The sequence below is a fragment of the Lepidochelys kempii genome, chromosome 1 (assembly GCF_965140285.1).
Source record: "Lepidochelys kempii isolate rLepKem1 chromosome 1, rLepKem1.hap1, whole genome shotgun sequence".
NCBI lineage: Eukaryota > Metazoa > Chordata > Testudines > Cheloniidae > Lepidochelys > Lepidochelys kempii.
Window position 1 is genome coordinate 311,302,812 of NC_136380.1, and position 21,940 is coordinate 311,324,751.

General features: G+C 38.0%; 1 protein-coding gene across 1 annotated transcript in view; it reads right to left on the minus strand.

Moving 5' to 3' along the window:
* Positions 1-21,940, minus strand: part of WASL (WASP like actin nucleation promoting factor) — a 74,186-nt gene that overhangs the window by 3,371 nt on the left and 48,875 nt on the right. The window contains exons 6-10 of the mRNA XM_073328229.2: positions 15,405-15,576; positions 9,863-9,905; positions 9,238-9,391; positions 2,023-2,546; positions 366-474 (exon numbers count right to left, since the gene is read on the minus strand). Coding sequence (XP_073184330.1) covers positions 366-474; positions 2,023-2,546; positions 9,238-9,391; positions 9,863-9,905; positions 15,405-15,576 — 1,002 coding nt within the window. The remainder of the gene's footprint in view (positions 1-365; positions 475-2,022; positions 2,547-9,237; positions 9,392-9,862; positions 9,906-15,404; positions 15,577-21,940) is intronic.

Here is a 21,940-nt window from a genome sequence, read left to right on the forward strand (position 1 = left end):
GGGGCTGTGGGAAGTGGCGCAGGCCAAGGGATGTGCTGGCCGCCCTTCCCGCAACCCCCATTGGCCTGGAGCGGCAAATCATGGCCGGAGCAGCGATCGGCCGAACCTGTGGACGTGGCAGGTAAACAATCCGGTCCGACCCGCCAGGGGCTTTCCCTGAACAAGCAGTGGACCGGCTTTGAGAACCACTGTGCTAGAGTACTGCAGATGGTCCAGTGGCTTGGTCTGGTATATTCTGTTTCACTATACATCTAGAATTCAATATAGTCATCAGGAAAAAAACAAATGTAATTAACATTTCATGTTCCACTGTATGTTAACAGCTACCCTTTGACAAACCAAAGCAAAAGTTCCCACAAACCTACCTGAAGAATGAATGGCTTTGCTCCTTTTCTGCATAACCTCCATTAATGCACCCACAATTCCTGAGGTGGGTGCAGCTGTGGGTGGCAAGGGCTCTTGGCCATCAGATACCTTGAAAGAAGAATACAATGCTATGATATAATTAAACAGAGAACCTTTATATTTCCAGGCAAATCCTCTTTTAGAAAACTGAATATTTTTCAATTATGGAGGGAGATTAGACGTTTGTTGAAACTACAACCTCCGATATAGCTAGAGCTACGAAAACTAAGAAAAAAGAAAGCTCGGAAACTCCATGTTTTCTAAATGTAAGTTCTTCCACTGTTTTTTGCACAACCCAGTTCCAGTTAGTCAGTACTCTGACACAGTGATGATTAAATACATACAACTAAACTCAGCAAGCCTTATCATCATCAGGAAGAGACCCCACACGGCTGAGGGAAAGTTCCATAATGTATCGGAATAGGCAAGCCTTGTTCAGTTGCATAATGGTCTATGTTCAAGATAACTGAAAACTTATTAAATTTTTTTGCTAAAGTTTGTTGACTAGATCTAGTCTTGGCAGATAAATCCTGCATCTCCCTAGTAGGGTTTTATAAAATTGCATACTGCACCCATGTATTAACAAGTCTATTAATATTTATACATCTCCATACTTCTGGATGGTACTTTACAGAAAGACCTAGTCTGTCCCAAAGAGCTGAGAACATGCTCAGAAAAACCTAGAAGCAGACCAGGCAAGGATCCGGGGTAAGGAAAGAAACAAAAATAATGTGAGTATTGCACTATTAACAAATGTTACAAATTCAGGTGTTTTTGTTTTTTTAAAGACTGCGACGGCAAGACGAGAGATGGTGCAGAGCAGGTTTGAGAAGGGATCTGACAAGAATGAGTATGCCTGCCGCACTGGAAGAGGGACTGTAGGAGCTAAAGATTGAGAAAAGTGGTCAGAACGAAGGGTGTTTGTATACATGCATTAGGAGAGAAGTTGAAAGCTGGAGCAGACCTGTGAGGATGCGGAGTCTGAAACTCATGAGTAAAGACAGGGAAACAGTGAAGAGAAGTGGAGCATAAGGAGAAATCCAGATGTTGTCTCCCATGGAACTCATCCTCTACAGTTCTTCAGAAAACTTTATTAAAGCACGGATGCTCCTGGCAAAGGTCACCATAACCTCACGTGCCACGCTAACATTACTAAACCAACATGTAATTTGATCGCAGCGTCAGAGGTGTAGGACTGCACGTTGCGTCTATACTAGATAATTCCAATAAATTAAATTTTAATCTGTTTTCAAACTAAAATCTAGAAGATTATTAATTATTATTACTACTAAGATTATTATTTAAAAGTCACTGAAAAAGAGATTTGATTTGCCTAAAAAATAATGGAAAAACCTCCTGTAAAGATTTCAGAGGTGGGCCAAAAGTCATAAATATTGAAAATGGAGAATCAATTTTAATTATGGTGTGACAACAGCCAAGACATAACATTAAAGAAAGGTGGCTTAGGATTTATCAAAAAACAAACAAAAAAAATATACAACATGTCAATTCCCTACAAATCCCACTAAAAACAAACAAAACAAAACACAAAACCACCCATTGGCTATTGCTCTAAATTAGTTTTGGAAATTTAGAAGACAAAGAGTAGATACTTACAGACTTCAGCTGTATACCCTGTCGTATCTGGTCTAAGAGCGCATCTCTTCCTGAGCTGGACACAGGTCGACTGTTCTGTTCTACTTTCTTTAACTGGGCACCTTCTCTGATTTGATCTAAGAGTGCTGCTTTGTTTCCTGCAGGAGCTGGAAATTGGTTATCAACCTCTGAAGTGAAGCCAGGTGGTGGAGGAGGACCAGGAGGGGGAGGTGGAGGAGGAGGTGGCGGAGGCACATATGAACCACTTGCTGATGGTGGAGGCGGTGGAGGTGGCCCAGATGGTGCAGATGATGAGTGCACTGGAGGTGGAGGAGGATACATCCTGTTTGGAGGAGGAGGGGGCACTCCTGCACCTGGTCTAGATGGAGGTGGGGGTGGAGGTGCTGCTGTGGGAGCTCTTGAAGGAGGAGGAGGTGGAGCTCCTCTTCCCCTTGCAGGAGGAGGAGGAGGACCTGAGCTATGTGGAGGTGGTGGTGGTGGTGGAGGAGGGGGTCCTCCTCTGGATGGTGGCGGCGGCGGCGGAGCTGAAATAAAACATACAAGATAGCGCCTAGTTATATACTACACAAAATTCTTATCCCAAGTCATTCCATCGGAGATGCATGGGAAGGAGTAAAACAGAATGCCAAAACACCTTTGTCATGTCTCTAACAAGGATCTCTGTGCCTATACAAAGTTTACTAGTCCTGATCTTGGTACGCTGAAAATATTGTCCATGTGTCTTCTTTCTCATGTATTTTACAAGAAAAGAACTGATATAATACTAGCTATCAGCACTGCACTATGTTTGTAAAAAAAAAAACCAAATAAGTCATAAACCATAAGCTGGGTCTTGATGAGTGGCTTGTGTTATCATTGGGTAGGAATTTCCCTGAATATCCATAGTCCTTTTTGTATAGGGAAATATTTTAGACCGTTAACATTAAACTTTCCAAGACATTCTCCTCAGATACACAGGCATGATTTCAGGAATATTTAGTTTTTGCTAAATTAAGGGTGAGCAGGTAGAAAATACTCATTAAATGGAAACCTAGTCATTTCTACAAAATATAAAAAAAATGCACTATTGCCCATGTGATGTTTCAACTCTTACAGTTTGAGCTTCACCACTCTAAGTGAAGCTGAAGTTATAATTAACTTGTAGATGCTGATTTGTTTTTTTGAACTGCCTTTCATCTTGCTCAGATCATGAACAATTTATTCTTTATAACAATATCCTAATGTGAAAGAATGACAGAATGAAATGACTTCTTAGATGTCCACCTGAATACATTTTTGATAACTTTAACATAACTGAATTTTGTATCGAAATGAATTTATTTGGACAACAGTTATCTTCCAAAGCATAGTTTCACTTTACTTTCAACTGGGCTTCTTCTAATAGCTTGTGTGATATTATAGTTTGTGTACTTTATTTAAATACTTAGCTATATGGATGGTCTTTAGGTTGTTTGAGAAGCGTGTGCATTCTTTTCATTTGTTATGCTTTGGAAGAAGGCGTGGGGCTCTAGATGAAGTCTGTGAAGTCCTGGGGCTCTGGATGAGGGAAGTACAAGAGGAGGAGTTGAAGGTGTAAACTCAGCTCCTCTGTTCTGCGAAATGCAGAGCTAGAGCTCCCTCCCTGCCTCGCAAGAAGGGGGAGTTCATGATAAGAGGTTTCCTAAAGTTTATGACCAGAAGGGCCATTATTAATTCTATATTACAAGGAAAGGTGAAAAAATTAGGGCTGTCAAGCGATTAAAAAAATTAATCGCGATTAATAGCGCTGTTAAACAATAATAGAATCTCACTTATTTAAATATTTTTGGATGTTTTCTACATTTTCAACTATATTGATTTCAATTACAACAGAATACAAAGTGTACAGTGCTCATTTTATATTTATTTTTATTACAAATATTTGCACTGTAAAAACCAAAATAAATAGTATTTTTCAATTCTCCCATTACAAGTACTATAGTGCAATCTCTTTTTACCACGAAAGTTGAACTTACAAATGTAGAATTATGTACAAAAATAACTGCATTCAAAAACAAAACTGTGTCAAACTTTAGAGCCTATAAGTCCACTCAGCCCTACTTCTTGGTCAGCCAATCGCTCAAATTCACAAGATATTTACGTGCCAGATGCTCTACGGATTCATATGTCCTTTAATGCTTCAACCACCATCCAGAGGACATGCATCCATGCTGATGACAGGTTTTGCATGTCCTCTGGAATGGTGGTTGAAGCATCAAGCGACATACAAATCTTTAGAGCATCTGGCACATAAATATCCTGTGATGCAAGCTACAACAGTGTCATGAGAATGTCTGTTCTCAGTTTAAGGTGATATTGTAAACAAAAAGCGGGCAGCATTATCTCCTGCAAATGTAAACAAACTTGTTTGAGCGATTGGCTGAATAAGAAGTAGGACTGAGTGGACTTGTAGGCTCCAAAGTTTTACACTGTTTTGTTACTGAGTGCAATTATGTAATAAATAAATAAATAAATTTGTAAGTTACATTTTCACAACAAAGAGATTGCACTACAGTACTTTTATGAGGTGAATTGAAAAATATGTTTCTTTTGTTTATAGTTTTTACAGTCCAAATATTTGTAATAAAAAATAATACAAGGCGAGCAGTGCACATTTTGTATTCTGTGTTGTAATTGAAACAGATACATTGGAAAATGTAGAAAAACATCCAAAATATTTAATAAATTTCAATTGGTATTCTATTGTTTAACAGTGCGATTAATTTTTTTAATCACGATTATTTTTTTTTTGAGTTAATCGCGTGAGTTAACTGCAATTAATCGACAGCTCTAGAAAAAACCTAATGTCCCTGCCAATATGTGCTGTGAGAAATTCCTTCCAGACCCCACATCTGCTGACCTTTTTCCTTTGAGCATGTGAGCAAGACACACCAGCCAGGCATCTAAGAAAGATCATTATCTGTACCTCCTCAGAGCACTGGTCCATCCCATCTCGTCTCCAGAGTTCAGATGTGGCCAATTCTCAATGCTCCAAAGGAAAAACTACCAGAACACATCTGACCAGTTATGCACAGGGGGTGGGGTTGGGGCTTCCTGATCCCTGTGTGTGACTGGCTGATGCCCTGAAGAATGAGGTTTGATTATAGTGAAATAACCAGGAAGAGGAATTTGAAGTAGGAACTGCAAGAGACACAGGTGCCTCACTGGGTAGATTCAGGGGCTCCCAGCCATTCCTCCTGTAGGTGAAGCAGGAACAGCATTGACAAGAAAACGTGTGCGCCAACCAAGTTCAACATTCACTTCCCCTCCTCCACAAGGAGGGAGGATCTCTCCTTGCTATTACCTCCCCCTTCCTTCCAAAAAGGGAGAAGGAGGATATTCTACTCCCTGCCCAAACCTCAATTTCATAGATTTTTTTGCAGCAGAAATCAATGCTGCAAACATTGTTGGTATTATGAGAATGAGCTGTATTGGGCAAATTTTCCCCTTTGGCCGCTAGAGGTCACTGTCACCATATGTAACATCTTCAGTAAGAGCTATGTATATTTTTCTGGATTACTGAAAAAATATAGGTTTCAGAGTAACAGCCATGTTAGTCTGTATTCACAAAAAGAAAAGGAGTACTTGTGGCACCTTAGAGGCTGACCAATTTATTTGAGCATGAGCTTTCGTGAGCTACAGCTCACTTCACCGGATGCAATGAAGTGAGCTGTAGCTCACGAAAGCTCATGCTCAAATAAACTGGTTAGTCACTAAGGTGCCACAAGTACTCCTTTTCTTTTTTTGAAAAAATATACAACTTTGCCATGCTTCAGAATTTGAGCTGCCGCCATAACTTGTTGCAGTCCACTTTCCTTGACAGAGTGGTGTTAAAATCTGACTTACAGAGAAAACTTTTATCTATGTGCATTAGATTCATATCTAGAGGGGGGAAAAACATGCCATATCCCCGACAACACAGTGAAAGCACCAACCTGATGACTGTGGAAATAAGAGTCTGAAGTTTTGAGGCTCACTTGCATGCAAAGAAAGAAACTTGTTGAACAAATGTTACATACTACCAAGTGAATGGCTGAATGCCTTATGGATTTTCAAAACTGTACAACTCAAAGAGCGAGAGTAACCTCACACCAGAAAACAGAATGACAGAGTATCTGAGTTTTATGAGGAAGAAAAGTGAGTAAGTGAAACGTTCCAAGCAAAAGATAGCTTTTATCAAGACTGATATAACTGAACTAAATTACTCTATTTTTGCCAATAGTTATGTTCAAAGTTTCTTAAAACCTTCTAATGAAAACAGCCTTGCTCACTTCTGCAAGAGTTAGAAATGAAATCTAAGACAGATGACTTCTATTTCAAGATCAGCTAGCAGCAGAATGGACTCAAACTCTACCCAGCATCCTGTCAGGCCTAATGCCATCGATAAGCACAGAGAATCTTGCAATAAAACACAGAAAATGAAAAATTCCAGGGGGGGAGGGGAGGAGAGGGAGAAGGAGGTGGTTTTTCAGTGAAAATCACAAAGCACTTCAAACCGCAGTCAAGGTTAAACATTACCTTGCATATTATATATAACCATTACAGATAAAAGCATTCTAGCTGACAAAGTTAAGACCTTTAGGACTATTGAACTACTTCTAACACAAAGGAGGCCCCCACCTTATTTGTCATGCATGCTAACACGAGGCAGCAGCTCTTTGTTTGACTACATCCATGCAAAGTGGTGGAACTTTAAGTTAATGCACACGTAGTAAAAGCTAGTATTGTACGCTATCTGTAAAACACCAAGGACAAGTAAAGAAACACCTCAAAGATTAACATGGTCAGGCAGTTTCAAAATTTGGTTCTTCATACATATTTTAAGTTTAAAAGAGAATCAAACTTTTAGAGGAGAGAAATACAATTGGAAATTTGCAAATCCAATGTTTTGATATAAAAAGTCCTAATCCAAGCCAAATTTCAATGGTAAACCAACACTGAAGGGTAGTTTTTGATTATATTTTTTTAGTGTCACAATTACTGTGTATTTTATTGTTAATAAATGAGTTTTTGCCTAACACTTCTTATCCATTAAGTAAGGGTCACACAGTCACAACATACATATTTTTTTAGTGACAGATGCGTAAATGACAGCTCAGTACATACCACTCCAAGGTGGGGGACCTAGAGAATAAATGTAACAAGTTACCATACTCTGAACCTGTAACTGGCGAACAAATATGAAGCAATTTACCAAGCACCCTGAAACTGCTATAATTCCAACAGCGTTAATACCGGTACTACTTGAAAAATAATCAGGAAATTATTTTGAATTTTGATATCATCAATCTATTTTTAGCAGAATGACATGTCACATTACATCCTCCCACCACTACCTGATCACTCTCTACAGTGTGTATGGTAACAACCACTGTTTCATGTACTCTGTGTATATAAAATCTCCCCACTGTATTTTCCACTGCATGCATCTGATGAAGTGAGCTGTAGCTCACGAAAGCTTATGCTCAAATAAATGTGTTCGTCTCTAAGGTGCCACAAGTACTCCTTTTCTTTCCACCACTAGTAGTTACATTAAGATGTTATGAAAAACAGCAGAAAAATATGATGGCAACAAATATTTGAATGGAGAGAGGTAAATAGTGGTGTTCCTCTGGGGCCTGTACTGGGACCAGTCCTATTCAACATATTTATAAATGATATGGAAAAAGGGGTAAACAGTGAGGGGGCAAAATTTGCCGATAACGACCATGAATAGTTTTGTAAGTCCAATGCAGACTGCGAAGAGCTACAAAAGGATCAAATGCAAAGTAATGCACACTGGAAAAATATAATCCCAACTATACATATAAAATGATGGGGTCTAAATTAGCTGTTACCACTCGAGAAAGAGATCTTGGAGTCATTGTGGATAGTTTTCTGAAAACATCCACTCAATGTGCAGCAGCAGTCAAAAAAGCAAACAGAATGTTGGAAATCATTAAGAAAGGAATAGATAACAAGACAGAAAATATCATATTGCCTCTATATAAATCCATGGTAGCCCACACCTTGAATACTGCATGCAGACGTGATCGCCCCATCTCAAAAAAGATATATTGGAATTGGAAAAGGTTCAGAAAAGGGGCAACAAAAATGTGTAGAGGTATCTTCTGTATGGGGAGAGATTAATAAAACTGACTTTTCAGCTTGGAAAAGAGATTATGGGGGGGAATATGATAGAGGTCTAGAAAATCATGATTGATGTGGAGAAGTAAATAAGGAAGCGTTATTTACTTCTCATAATATAAGAACGAGGGGTCACCAAATGAAATTAACAGGTAGCAGGTTTAAAACAAACAAAAGGAAGGATTTTTTCCACACAACAGTCAACCAACCCATGGAACTCCTTCCCAGAGGACATTGTAAAGGACAAGATTATAAGAGGGTTCAAAAAAGAACTAGATAAGTTCATGGAGGATAGGTCCATCAATGGCTATTAGCCAGGATGGGCAAGGATGGTGTCCCTAGTCTCTGTTCATTCAGGGAAAAGTTCTGTTCATTCCCTCAGGGGCACCCAGCACTGATCACTGTCAGAAGACAGGATACTGGGCTAGATGGAACTCTGGTCTGACCCAGTATGGCCATTCTTGAATACATTAAGTAGTATTATGCTGGAAATGGCTCATTTATGAATAAAGTTCCAGGAGAAACTTAACTCCGAGACCCTTTGATTACCAAGCAATAGTTCCACTACTTGAGTTAAAAGGAGAACAATCTGCAGGTCTCTGTATATTAGAAGGTACATTACTTACTGTACTAGTAAGCTTAAGTTTGCAGACGCACATCTGTCTTACATTTGATGATTCAACCATGTTCTTTACCTTGAAGTGACAGCAGCAATGGATTTCTTGAATCATATCTTTAAATATTTATGATTTTGCAAGACCATAAATATGCAATGGAAACTACTTTAAAAATTCAGATGGGAGATATTGCATAGCTTTGCAGTCAGTGAAAGTGTTACTGAAAATTACTTATGACATGCAAAACATTTTGAGGATAAAGAGAAATATTTTGGAACTATACTCATGGGTGACACTGGGACACTTATGTAGTGTTCTGTAATGCACAGAAATCTCAGACTCAATGTCAATGCAAAAGCATGAGAAGACTTCCAGAAACTGCTTCACATCAGTAACATTTTTTAATCCTTAAGTCAAATAGCTCAGTCTGATGCATTAGTAGCAGACGACTTACCTTGCCTACGCAGCTCATTTTTAACAGCTTCTACTCCTCCTGTTTTTTCAATGAAATCATAGATCACCTTCGACGTTTCTTTGTCTTTTAATTGAGCCTCTGAAATTCCACACAAATCAAATAGTTTTTTCAGTTCTGGGTCCAAGTTGTTCACCTGCAAATCAGACATGTTAGTACTATAATTTATTTATGGACACTGTTTTCTCACCTGAAGTAAACAAATTGAAAAAATATTCTTATTTTACTTATAAACCATTTTGGAGGGTTAAAAATCCCATCTAGCTAAGAGGAACAGCTAAACAAAAAATGAGACTCAAGCACAGATTTCTGTGCTGAATTCCTTAAGAAGAACAGACTTTTCTTGGTGCAGAAAGAAAATATTAAGCACAAAATTTAAGGATTAGCTAGCCTTCTACAAATACCCCCCCCCCCCCCACAAATCCTTTTAGTATTTTCCCTCCACATAGAATTTTTCCAGAGTGCATCATTCTGTAGCATCCCAGTAGCCATGATTTGCATGGTTTGCGATGGAACTTTTAGTTTTTGATGCCATTCTTGGACAATTTAGTCAAAAACATGATGCCTTTAACCATCTGATGTTATGTACAATACTGAAGTTACTTACATCAAAACCTGTGTTTGGATCCCAACCAACGTGCCCAATGTGTCTAAAAAAGCAAAATTAAAGAAATACATTTAATCCATGTTAGGGAAATGACAGTCTTGTGGTTAGAACACTGGACTAGGACTCCAGGAGCTCTGGGTTCAATACCGGGTTATGCCATAGTCTTTTTGTGAAACACTGGGTAAGTCAACAGTCAACACCTCTCAGTGCTTCAGCTCTCTATTTGTATTATGCACTATAAAATAATTTTCCTCTCACCTGTTTTCTTGTTCACCCAGATCGCAAGTCACACTCATTTGGTGGAGAGGACCGAATTCCACTACTTTTGGTTATTGAGTGTGGCATAAATTTATGACTCTATACCCCAGCATAATACAATGTGTTAACTGGAGGCTTGCACAAACATCAAGGACAGATTTTAGCTTTTATACAGTAACTACACTTCTGGCTACTATTAAAGTTATTTATTGTCACATTCAATACCACACAGTGGGAAAGTATGCTGGCCCTCCTTCTTTGGGCCACCACCATTTTTGCTCTGTTTCTTTTCCTCACCTTTCTCCATTTCTCTCCTTTTCCTTCTCTTAGTGTTCCTGTTCTATGCTGCATTTCCTTCCCTAAGCAATTCCCAGTTCCTATCAGCCCAGGCTTCTCTCCCACACCCCTACATCCACTAATACAGTTCATGTTGACATTTACGTGCCAGCATTTTATTTAACATTCCCAAGAGATTAATAGGAGACAAGAGTTCACACTTCTCCAAGCCACTGTTTCAGGCTGCCTGCAGAATCAGGAAGGCAGCACTACATTAGTTTACAAGCATTTCATGTTTGGAATGTCTTCTGACAAAAGCAAGGGTTTAAGAACACCTTTTTAAAAATCAAGCTGAGATTCTGCACAATCTGAGTAAGTCATGACAGTCACAAAAATACATCAGGTGGGATATCCAATTGAGAAACAGCATACTTCAGATTAAGTTAATCAAGACAGGGACTGCCTTCATATATGCCTAGTGCACTGGGGTCCCAATCTTGGTTAGGGCTTCTAAGTGCTACCCTAATACAAATATTCCCTTACAAGAATGATACTTTTTGGTCTTAAAGCCTGTTTTTAAGCAGCAAAATTAGAAGTCTTTTACATAAGATGGGCAAAATGAACAAAAGTCTCGTCTAAAAAAAACCCCTTATTAATCATGCTATTATTCTAAACATTCATATGAAGTGACATGAGCTATCTCTAGCTAAATCATTTTATAAGTGTTTACATAAACTTATTGTCTCATATCAATATGAAATATAATTACATATACAATTTACTCCTAATACTTATTGTACAAAGTCAGATGAAATTAACAGAGAAATTAAACATTTAAGCTAATTCCATATTTCACACTGCTCCTCAAAAGTCTTACAGATGGTGGACAGAACATCATGACAGACACTAAATTAACATATGTATGCTCATTTGTTTCTTAAATATTCATGGTCATTGCTAGTGGTATTAAAAACAATTAAAAAAAATCTTTGGAAAAACAAACATGGAGAAATATCACACAGATTACCTTTATGTATTGACCAAATTTATTTTGGAAAATGCTACATTACTCTTTCCAATAAACAAACAAAAATAAATTAGTATGAAAATGCTAAAATATTTCACATACAAGTTTTATGATTGTGTGCAAGGTAAGGCCTTGTCTACATAAGAAAGTTTCAACAGTATAATTAAGGGTTGTTTTTTTAAACCAATTTAGTTAACTCATGGATGCACAACTAACTAAATTGGTTCAAACAACATCTTTAGTTAGCCAGGTTCAACGTTGATTTATACAAGGTATATGTAACATGAATTATGCTTAGAGTTGGCAGAGAAGCCAAATTTTAGGTTTGTGAAATTTAAGTTTCAGGAAATATTTTTTGGCCTGATAAAAATGTGGCATTTCCAAAACAAAATATATACCCTGAGATCCCCGGCTGCCTGCCTGGCAGGTTGAAGTAGAACCAAGGACCCTGAAAGCCTTCACAGGTGTTGACTGAAACGGACATGATTCTTATCACTTCAGTGCTGCTCACCATCAAATAGCAGTGATGAAACCGACCAGATTCTGGCTAGTGTGACAAGACACTGTTTCATTTTTGATGAATCAGCAAATTCTGATGAAAAAATGTTTCATTGGAATTTTCCCAACCAGCTCTGATGCTCAATAGTTCAGTACTTTAACCACAGTACTTATTTATATCTATGCTGGACCAAATTATGCAACATCTACTGTGCTGTCTTGACAATATCAAGCATTAGAACTTCCCTATGTTTGTAACAAAAGCAGATATTAAACATTTATCCCACAATACTAGGTCACTTTAAACAGGGAAACTTGTGTATGTGTGTATGTACACACACACACACACACACACAACACACCCCCACACACTCCAGAATAAGACCATGTCCCACCAAAGTAAAAAACAATGGAAACATTTTATAAATTAAATTTCTTCGCTAGGAATTTTGCCTTTGTTACAGATATCTGTGATTAGCCACTGGTGTGGCCACACTAGTGCACAGTCAGTGTTGGTTTAAGCAACGATAAACTCCACTAGTGCAATTGATAATTTATTGTAATTTTGCTTATCTATGCTATGGATCTGCATCAGCGGAGCGCCATCATTAGTGACCCACAGATAGCTGAAATCTCCAGTGTAGACCAGGCCTGATGGTCATTTGAGTTTTTCCTTCTTTTAGGTCACGCAGTTCAGTTTTTCCCTATTGTCTCGTTTTCTGGCAGTAGTGCTTCTTTTATTGTTTATATTCTGGTCGGGCCAAGGAGCCTCAGTCACAGACTAGGGCCCCATTGTACTAAGCACTGTACAAACAGATAAAATGATTCCTGCCTCAAAGAACTTAAGCATCACATTTGGTAAAAGGATACATTTTATCTTCTCTTTCCTCACCTTTACTGAGCTCTCACTATATTCCACATTCTTTCCAAACACTATTAAATGAGACTGCTATAACGGTAGTGCTACTAGTTCCATGGAAGAGTTTACCAGGCTATCCCAGCGTGCTAGTGATGGAGGATGAGGGTTCAACAAAACAGGATTGCTCGACAAGGGCATAATCCCACATTGAAGAAAACCTTGATTTTGTATTAAGGGAATTGAAGGGGATGCTTTCCGTAGCTAACCCAGGGTCTTTAAATTCTCATTGCTATAATATGACTATGAAACCTAGTGGATAATCATAGAAACATAGGGCTGGAAGAGACCTTGAGAGGTCACCTAGTCCACCACCTAGTCCCCTGGGTTTTTGTTTGTCTAACCTCTTCTTAAAAATCTCTAATTACCAAGGGATGTTGTGTAATCCCTGTCATCTATTTGAGTACTTACCTATCTTTATAGTAAGATTTTTTTTCCTAATATTTAACCTAAATATTCCTCCCTGAAGATTAAGCATCATCCTCTTCATAACAACCTTTTACATATTTGAAGACTATTACCAAGTCCTCCCCCATCCTGCAATCTTCTTTTCTCAAGACTAAAAACTGCACATTTTTGTTTATTAAAAGGTTTCCTCACAGGTTATGTTTTCTAAACTTTTTATCATTTGTATTACTCTCCTCTGGATCTCTCCAATTTGCCCACATCTGTCTTTAAGCGTAGTACCCACAATTCAAGCTGAGACCTCACCAATGCTGAGTAGAGCTGAGAAATTACCTCCCATGTCTTACATACAATGTTCTTGTTAAACACATCCCAGAATGACATTTGCCTTTTGTGCAACAGAATCACCACTGTTGACTGATGTTCTGTTTGTGATCCACTACGATGCTCAGATTCTTTTTTGCAGTACTGCCTAGCCAGTTATTCCCCATTTTGTATTTGGGTAATTTGATTTTTTTTCTTCCTTAGTGTAGTACTTTGCACTTGTATCTATTGAATTTCATCTTGCTTATTTCAGACCAATTCGTCAAGGTCATTTTGAATTCCAATCTGCTTGTAACCCCTCCCAGCTTGGTGTCATCTGAAAATTTCATAAGTATACTTTCCACTCCATTACCCAAAATATTAACTAGTACCAGACCAAAGATGGATCTTTGCAAGACTACTAGATATTCCCTCCCAGAGTGACAGTAAACCATTGATAACTACTGAGTACTTTTTTTTAAACCAGTTGTACACTCATCTTATAGTAATTTCATCTAGACCCCATTTCCCTAATTGCTTATAAGAATGTAATGTGGGACTGGGTCAAAAGCCTTACTAAAAATCAAAATATATCACCTCTACGGCTTCCCCCTATACATTAGGCCAGTAAACCTGTCAAAGAAGGAAATTAGGTTGGTTTTGGTATGCTTTGTTCTTAACAAATCCATGTTGGCTACTACTATTACCTTAGGTTTCAGAGTAGCAGCCATGTTAGTCTGTATTCAGAAAAAGAAAAGGAGCACTTGTGGCACCTTAGAGACTAACAAATTTGAGCATGATGCTCAAATAAATTTGTTAGTCTCTAAGGTGCCACAAGTGCTCCTTTTCTTTTTACTATTACCTTATTATCTTCTCGTTGACTAACAATTTATTCAGATGTCTTTCTGAGTACGAAAGTTAAGCTGACTGGTCTATAATCTCGGGTCCTCTCTGTTCCACTTTGTAAAGATAGGTTTCAGAGTAACAGCCGTGTTAGTCTGTATTCGCAAAAAGAAAAGGAGTACTTGTGGCACCTTAGAGACTAACCAATTTATTTGAGCATAAGCTTTTCGGAAGTGAGCTGTAGCTCACGAAAGCTTATGCTCAAATAAATTGGTTAGTCTCTAAGGTGCCACAAGTACTCCTTTTCTTTTTGTAAAGATAGCTACCATATTTGCCCGTCTCCAGTCCTTTGAGACTCTCACCAGTCCTCCATGAGTTCTCAGAGAATCACTAATAATTCTGAATTTGAGCTAGTTCCTTAAGTACCCTAGAGTGAAATTCATCAGGCTCTACAAACTTGAACACACCTAACTTATTTAAATATTCTTTAACCTGTTCTTTCCTTACTCTAGCTTGTGCTCCTTTCCCCCTTATTGTTAATATTGTGTTAAGCATCTGGGTCACAATGAACTTTTTGGGGAAGACTGAAGCACAACAGGCCTTAAACCCCTCAGTCTTCTTGGTGTTATCTGTCATTACTTCTCCTTCCCTGCTAACAAGTGAACAATGCACACTTACTTTTCAAAAAGCATTGAGATTAAATCTTGTTAAATTACAATTCAGGAAACAGATAAGAATTAATCTAAAATGGTATGAATGTGAAATTTTTAAAAAATAATATAAGTGAAATAGGATCTAACATATTTCATGTGTAAAAAGAAATGAAATTAGAAAAGAACCGTTAAGCTATATAAAAAGATACGACACCTAACAAAATGTTAAGAGGAGGCTCTGTTGGCTAAGCAGTCAGTTTGAAATTTAGGGCTAATTTGCTAACAACCTTTTAAATAAACCATATTTATGTGGCTGAACTGTTTTTCTAAGCGGGAAACAAACAGTAATACAAGTGTCCTTACTGGAAGTTGCTTGGAGTTCCAATATCTGCCTTTGTCAATTTCTTCTTTTTCACTTTTCCTTTTTTCTTGATCTCTTTGGTATATGAAACATTGTTGACTTGTGAATTATAAAATCTGTTAGTTGTAATTTCTGGATTTTTGATATCAACAGTTGCCATTGGTAGATTTGGACCTATGAAGAGAGGACACGGATTTCACTACTGTACTATACTTAACCAAAGTGGATTACACGTTTAACCTACCAACTGGATCATTCTGCATTGCTGACATACACATATTGCACCCATTTGCTCCCCAAATGTGGTACTCTGCTTGAGTTCTGAGCGCAAGTAGATTAGGAATCAGTAGAGAGGCTCAAGATAAATTATTCATTATTCAGGACTGAACTTTAGTCTGATTTGGGGTACTGCCGTAACAATTTCACAAGCAGGACATTTGTTTTATGTCATTTTTGTGTAGAAGAAATCAAACAAAATCAGAGTAAGAAAGCTCGTTCATTCCATGATTTTCACTGAAGCATAACAGTAAGATTTGCTTGCACATAGATCTGTGTTTGAAATATGGAACACTAAACCCTACGTAGTCAGTAGCAGTGTACTTCCACCATCATCTCATCATATGGCCAACAATGATGTCTAGAGACAAGAAACCTCAGACTACCAGAGTGTCAGCCTGTGATTGAAATATTTATGATGGATGCCTGTGATGTTCACTGGACCCTAAACAATCTGTTTTTAAAAAAGACAGTAGCTAGCCAGATAGCTACTCTGTTTCTGAGATTGACAGCAGCCAAAAATTAAACAACTCTCCCAAAGCCCATTCCAACTTACTTTACTCATGTAAGCGGCCCTGTTGACATGAGTAAGGCGAGTAGGATTTGGTCCTCTGACTCATCCAGTCAATATTTCCATTAATAATAAAGAGGATACTAATGTAGAGGAGTGTAATGACATGTGGGACACTACTGGGCAAATTCTCAGATGGTGTAAGCTGTCATCTCTTTATTGAAGTCAATAGTGCTATGAGAATTTACCGGCTGAGGATACACCTGTACATCAGTACAAACCAATTCTGTTAGTGAGTCATTCTTTTGTACTATTCATTCAAGAGGAGATATTAATGTAGTAGTTCAACTGATTATATGGGAGAGTTTTATGCTTATTTCCATTGCTAGTCCCATTGATTTTGAAACATTTACTCCCACAGTTCAGCAATCCACATGAAATTTTTTTGGAAGGGACATTAAAACTCATGCTTCAAGGCCCAAGTTAATCTACAACTATTAGAGACCAGAACAAGACTTAACATCACAGACAGATTATCCCACATCTACCTCTTACAGGGTTTTTACACCTTCCTCTGAATTTTCTGTTGTTGGCCATTGTCAGAGACTGGATTAGATGAGCCTCAAGTCTGATTAAGTATGACAATTCCTAGATTCCAGGATAAGTGTTCATAGGATTGGGCTTTAATGTTGTATGTATATGGCAGCTGCAAGGATCATTCTATCTGGTCCCTGCTCAAGCTCAGGAAGGTACGTCACTGGTGGATCAACTGACTGTCAACCGAATATAACCTAAAGTATCAGATATCCTTAAAAATCCTTTATAGTCTTAAAAATGCTTCCATTTTAAAATTTTGTTTGAACCATGGGCAATTTCACATCATATGATAAAGACTGAATAATGAAGGTATGGAAACAAAGGTAAATCTGCAGTCTTGAAAAAGGAAAAAAAATCATTTTTAGCTTGTTTTTCTAGAATATCTCAATGTAGAAAAAAGTCATCTTCCAAATACACCTGTCTGTGTTTCTAGAAGTCATTATTATTTCTCTCCATCTTCAATTATTCATAGGTGGAGCTGACAGCAATGCCGAAAGTTAAGGCTGCTCAACACTTTGCATTATGAGACCCTATTTTCAGTTGCTTATAACTTTAGAAAACTTTAATCTTTTGGGCTGAAACCGCATATGCCTCAGGCAGACGTGCTTTTGAAAAGTTTTGGCTAAAACAGTTCCATCATTCAGAAAACAAAATTTGGGAAAAAATCATTGGTCTTACCCATGTTAAATTCCTACAACTTTTCATTGATACACACTAAAACCTCTGTGCTTTGAAGCAGGAGCTTGAAGTTTGGCAGGGGATTGTCATAGTACCAGGGATGTGCATTTTACAGTCCCCATGAAAGTCTCCCCAAATTTATCCAAGCTATAAGCCACTGAAAAGTCAGTTTGCACATGTTCAGTATAGAGGTTTGTTAGAGGCTGGCAGCCAAAATCCATCCCCCACTGCTCCTGCACCATCTCCAGAGTGGCTGAGCATATTCCATCCTGAGGCTGCAGGAGTGGGTAGGACTTTCTCAAGAACTGGATCTCACAGCAACTGAGGGCTGTTGTGGTATTGGCACCAGAAATGAGAGCAAGACTTCCTTCTGTTCAATGCCCCTCCTGCTGGCTCCCAGACTGCATGGAGAAAGAAGCAGCCTCACTGGAATGCAGATAGATGAGGAAAGAGGGTGGGGGAATAGAAAGAGGACTGGACAAGCTGGCAGGGAAGAGGGTAGAAGGGGCCAAGCCAGAGGAAGAAAAGAGTGACAAACAGAAAGGTGTGTAGCCACTACAGGATATTCCCCTCCAAAATTTAGAACTGAACTGAGGATCATTAGTCTCAACATTCCTTGTCTATCTAGCAAATACAATCACACCATTAAAGACAAAGCATACACACAAGGTGACTGATTAAAGTTGTACAAGAAACCTTAATTCTGGTATTTCTTAACTTTTGGGTACTTGACTTTGCAACTTTAGCATATGTTCTTCTAACAGTTGTTTTGGATGTCATATTAAATATCAATTGAACATCTGACTTTGATAAGCTGAAAAAATAGAGCACTCTGTACTAACAACTAGACATTTTTTTCTGAAGGCAACTGACTATATTCAAATACGGATATTCCTAATACTAATGAATTCAGGAGTTATTTATCTTACATTTTCCTTAATATAAGAAGGTTATTAAAATGTATTTTTGGTAGTATTAGCTAATAGGTCTCCTTTTTTAGTTGCCTGTTTTTTCAGTGGACTTTCCTTAACAGGGAACGATTTTTCTCTGCACAGCCTTGAATACGTTAAGTATTGTTTGACTCCTGAAATTTGTCCTTTGAAAGAATGCTTGTGTATTATTTTTTCAGAGACTTACTAAATATAAATGAAAAAAAGATAAAATTCAAACTAATTGTATGCTCAGTGGTTACTGGGGCAGTGAGTACATATTACTATAGCTGACAGGATTTTGTAGAGGCACTGCATATCACATTTAAAAACTGTACTTTAAAAGCTTACTGACTCAGCCAAATCTTAAACCTGAACTTATATATAATCTTGAGTTCTGTAATAAAATTTTGAAACAAAATGAAATTACATTTATATTTACATGATGCATTAACAATTACATGCTTCCAAACTGAAGTCACTACAGAAATACTTCTTAACTATTGATTTTACTCTTAGTTTTCATGACTATGGGTATACATTTGCATGATAGCAGTAGTTTTAATATATTACTCTTAAAAAAAATTATTCCAAAAATCAAATGGAATTTGTAACATTGTCTTGGGAGCGGGGGAATATATTGCATTTTCTTTTGAGATCAGAACATTTCGTATCTCACCTTTTCTGATAGAAAGGCTAAATCTTCAAATATTCAGTATGTTGAATATATGCTGCCCACACACCGTATGTAAAATGCTATAACTATAAAAGGTTGTCCATTCAAAGAGTTAGATAATTTCATAATTAATCTTTATTCAGCTGTAATATTTGAAATGTTAGTCAGGTTCCCTGATATTAACAACACCTGTTCCAAAATTCACAGAAGAATTTTTAGCTAGCTGAGAATGCTTACCGCCAGGTTTAGACCTTAGTTGTCCATGAGGAATACAAGAACCTCTGCATGAACTATCATTTTCTTCTAGTACTGCCATATTTATATCCAACAAAATTTTCCCCATCATAACACATGCACCTTCCCCATCAGCTGTAGACAACTCAATAAATGAAGATGAGAGAGGCAAATAGAGCTCATCATTTGGAAGTACTTGACAATACAGTGGCCCTAAGCATCCACGGATGTTAATATCTGTGATATCTTCTGAAGCGGCTCCAGAAAAAGTAGTACAAAACATTATTTTGTATTTTATAGAATCCTCTGTATTTTAAAGCTTTGCATGTCATCTGTCCCAGAGCGCAGACAACTCTAGAATAAATCTTATTGGTTGTAGTGCTGTATTACAGCTGAAATAAAAATTGTACCACATGGTTCTTAGAAACCTAATTCTCTGACAAATCCCTTTCTTTTTTCATCCATAAATTTTACCATGATGTCAGTATAACCAAGGCAACTCCTTCAATTTGCATAAAGAGACTTTGCTATTACCAATGAGAGTAAAACAAATCCCAGGAAATTACAGGCTATGTAATGCATATTACATAACCATTTATGCAAATTTGGTTTTAATTCTGCTTGAAAACTTAAATCCTTAATCCTAAAGGTCATTCATAACAGAGGATTTTTTTTTTTATTTGAAGTATAGCTCTACAGACAGCCTTCTCTACATGTGCAGAAAACTTCAGAGACTTTTAAACATTTTGGGTGAGATTCTGGCCCAAATCAATGGCCACTAACTTTAACGGGGCCAGGATTTCACACATGTATTAAAAAAATTGTATATATATAACGATTTTTATAAAAGGTTTTGTGAACTGGAATATAACCATTTTATACCTATATCCATCTATCTATCTAAAAATGATTATATTCCAGTTCACAAAACCTTTCATAAAAATAATTATGCACTGAGACAAAAAAGTAAAATATTTTTTCCTAGAAGAAGGAAATGTATTTTTGCTTTTTACTAAAACCTCCTAGGAGCTGGAGGAAGTTATACGAAAGAACAGTTACTTAAGCTGCAGTGACTGTGGTTCTTAGAGGTGTGTTGTCCATAGGTATTCCCTTCTGGTGCATCCCTTGCACATCTCAAGTTGAGAATATTTTGACCAGCAGTATTTGTTGTGGCCATCCCTGAACCTTGAGTACCCTCGTACCACCTCCTCTTCTTGAGGACAAAGTGTGGAGCGGGGCCAACTAGCCTTCAGTTCCTTCACCAATACAGAATCCAGGTATTATCAGACTTTGTAGTAGCAGGAAGGAGTGCAGGTTGTGGAATACATATAGACAACACGTCAAAGCCCCCCACTTACTGTAGGGTAAATCACTGTTCTTTCTTCTTTCAGTGCTTGTCCATGTTTATTCCACTTTGGTGACTTACAACAGTGAATTGATGTAAATAAGTAGGGTGCTTGAAGTCTACCAGAATAGTAACTCTAGGATAGCTTTGCCAAAATGGACATCTGACCTAGATGCCTCAAAAATGCATGTAATGATCCCCATGCAGCTGCCCTACAAATATCAGAAATGGGTACATTTTTCAAAGAAGCTGCAGAGGATGCCTGAGCATCCTCAGAATAGGCCAAGATCTGTATGTAAAGGAAGGTCTAATTTAGCTAGCTTATAACATGCCCTAATACAATTAGCTACCCACTTAAAGCCTCTGGGTGAATATTACCTGACTCTTCATCCTATGGATAAAGGTCATAAGACTTATTTGGGATCTCCCCAAGGTTTTTAGTTCTATTAAGGCAAAAGGAGAGGGCTCCAAATGTATCCAAGGTGTGAAGCCTATCCTTCCCTTGGTTGGCATGGGGTTAAGGGAAGACTGAAGATAAATGAATCATCTGATTCAGACAGAAGACAGAACATCTTTGGTAAAAATTTAGGGTGGGCCTAAGGAGAACTTTGTTTTGATGGAAGACAGTGTATGATGGCCCATTCATGAGTGGCTGCATTTCCCTACTCTGCAGGCTGATGTAATTGCCACTAGGAATACCATCTTCATGGAGAGAGGAAACTGAGTGCAATGAGATCCCAGGAAGGAAGGGGAGCTTTGAGGAAATGAGTAGACTAGGCTCCTCAGGAACTTACCTACCTTCAGGAGTGAGAATACAGTGTGCCTTTTTGTAATTGAGAGATTAAACACCTATAGTCTACTGAGGACCACTGCGCCAGCCAGACTGACCATGGTTGATGGCATCACATTAGTGAAGTTCACCGATCTGTCCCAAACCTGCAAAATCCACAAATCTCTAGGGTGGTCCTGCAGGTGACAACAGCTGGGGGACCCTTTTTGAATGCTGATGGAGAGTTTGAGACCAGTGACTACGGTGCTTTTGTCCATCCTGGCAAGATGGCTGAAGAGCATGCAAAATGACGTTTGAATATAACGAGCGAGATCATGAAGCTTCACATGAAGTCAAACCACTCTACGCTCAGGATTTTGCACTCACAGCGTGTATGGAATGCCTTTAACTGATCCAAGTCTGCCTGTAAGAGGGTCCACGTTTCTGTATAGCAATGCGGGCAGAATGCAGGTTTGATAGATCCTTGTCTCAGCATAAACTTTTTTGCATCCATAAATGGACT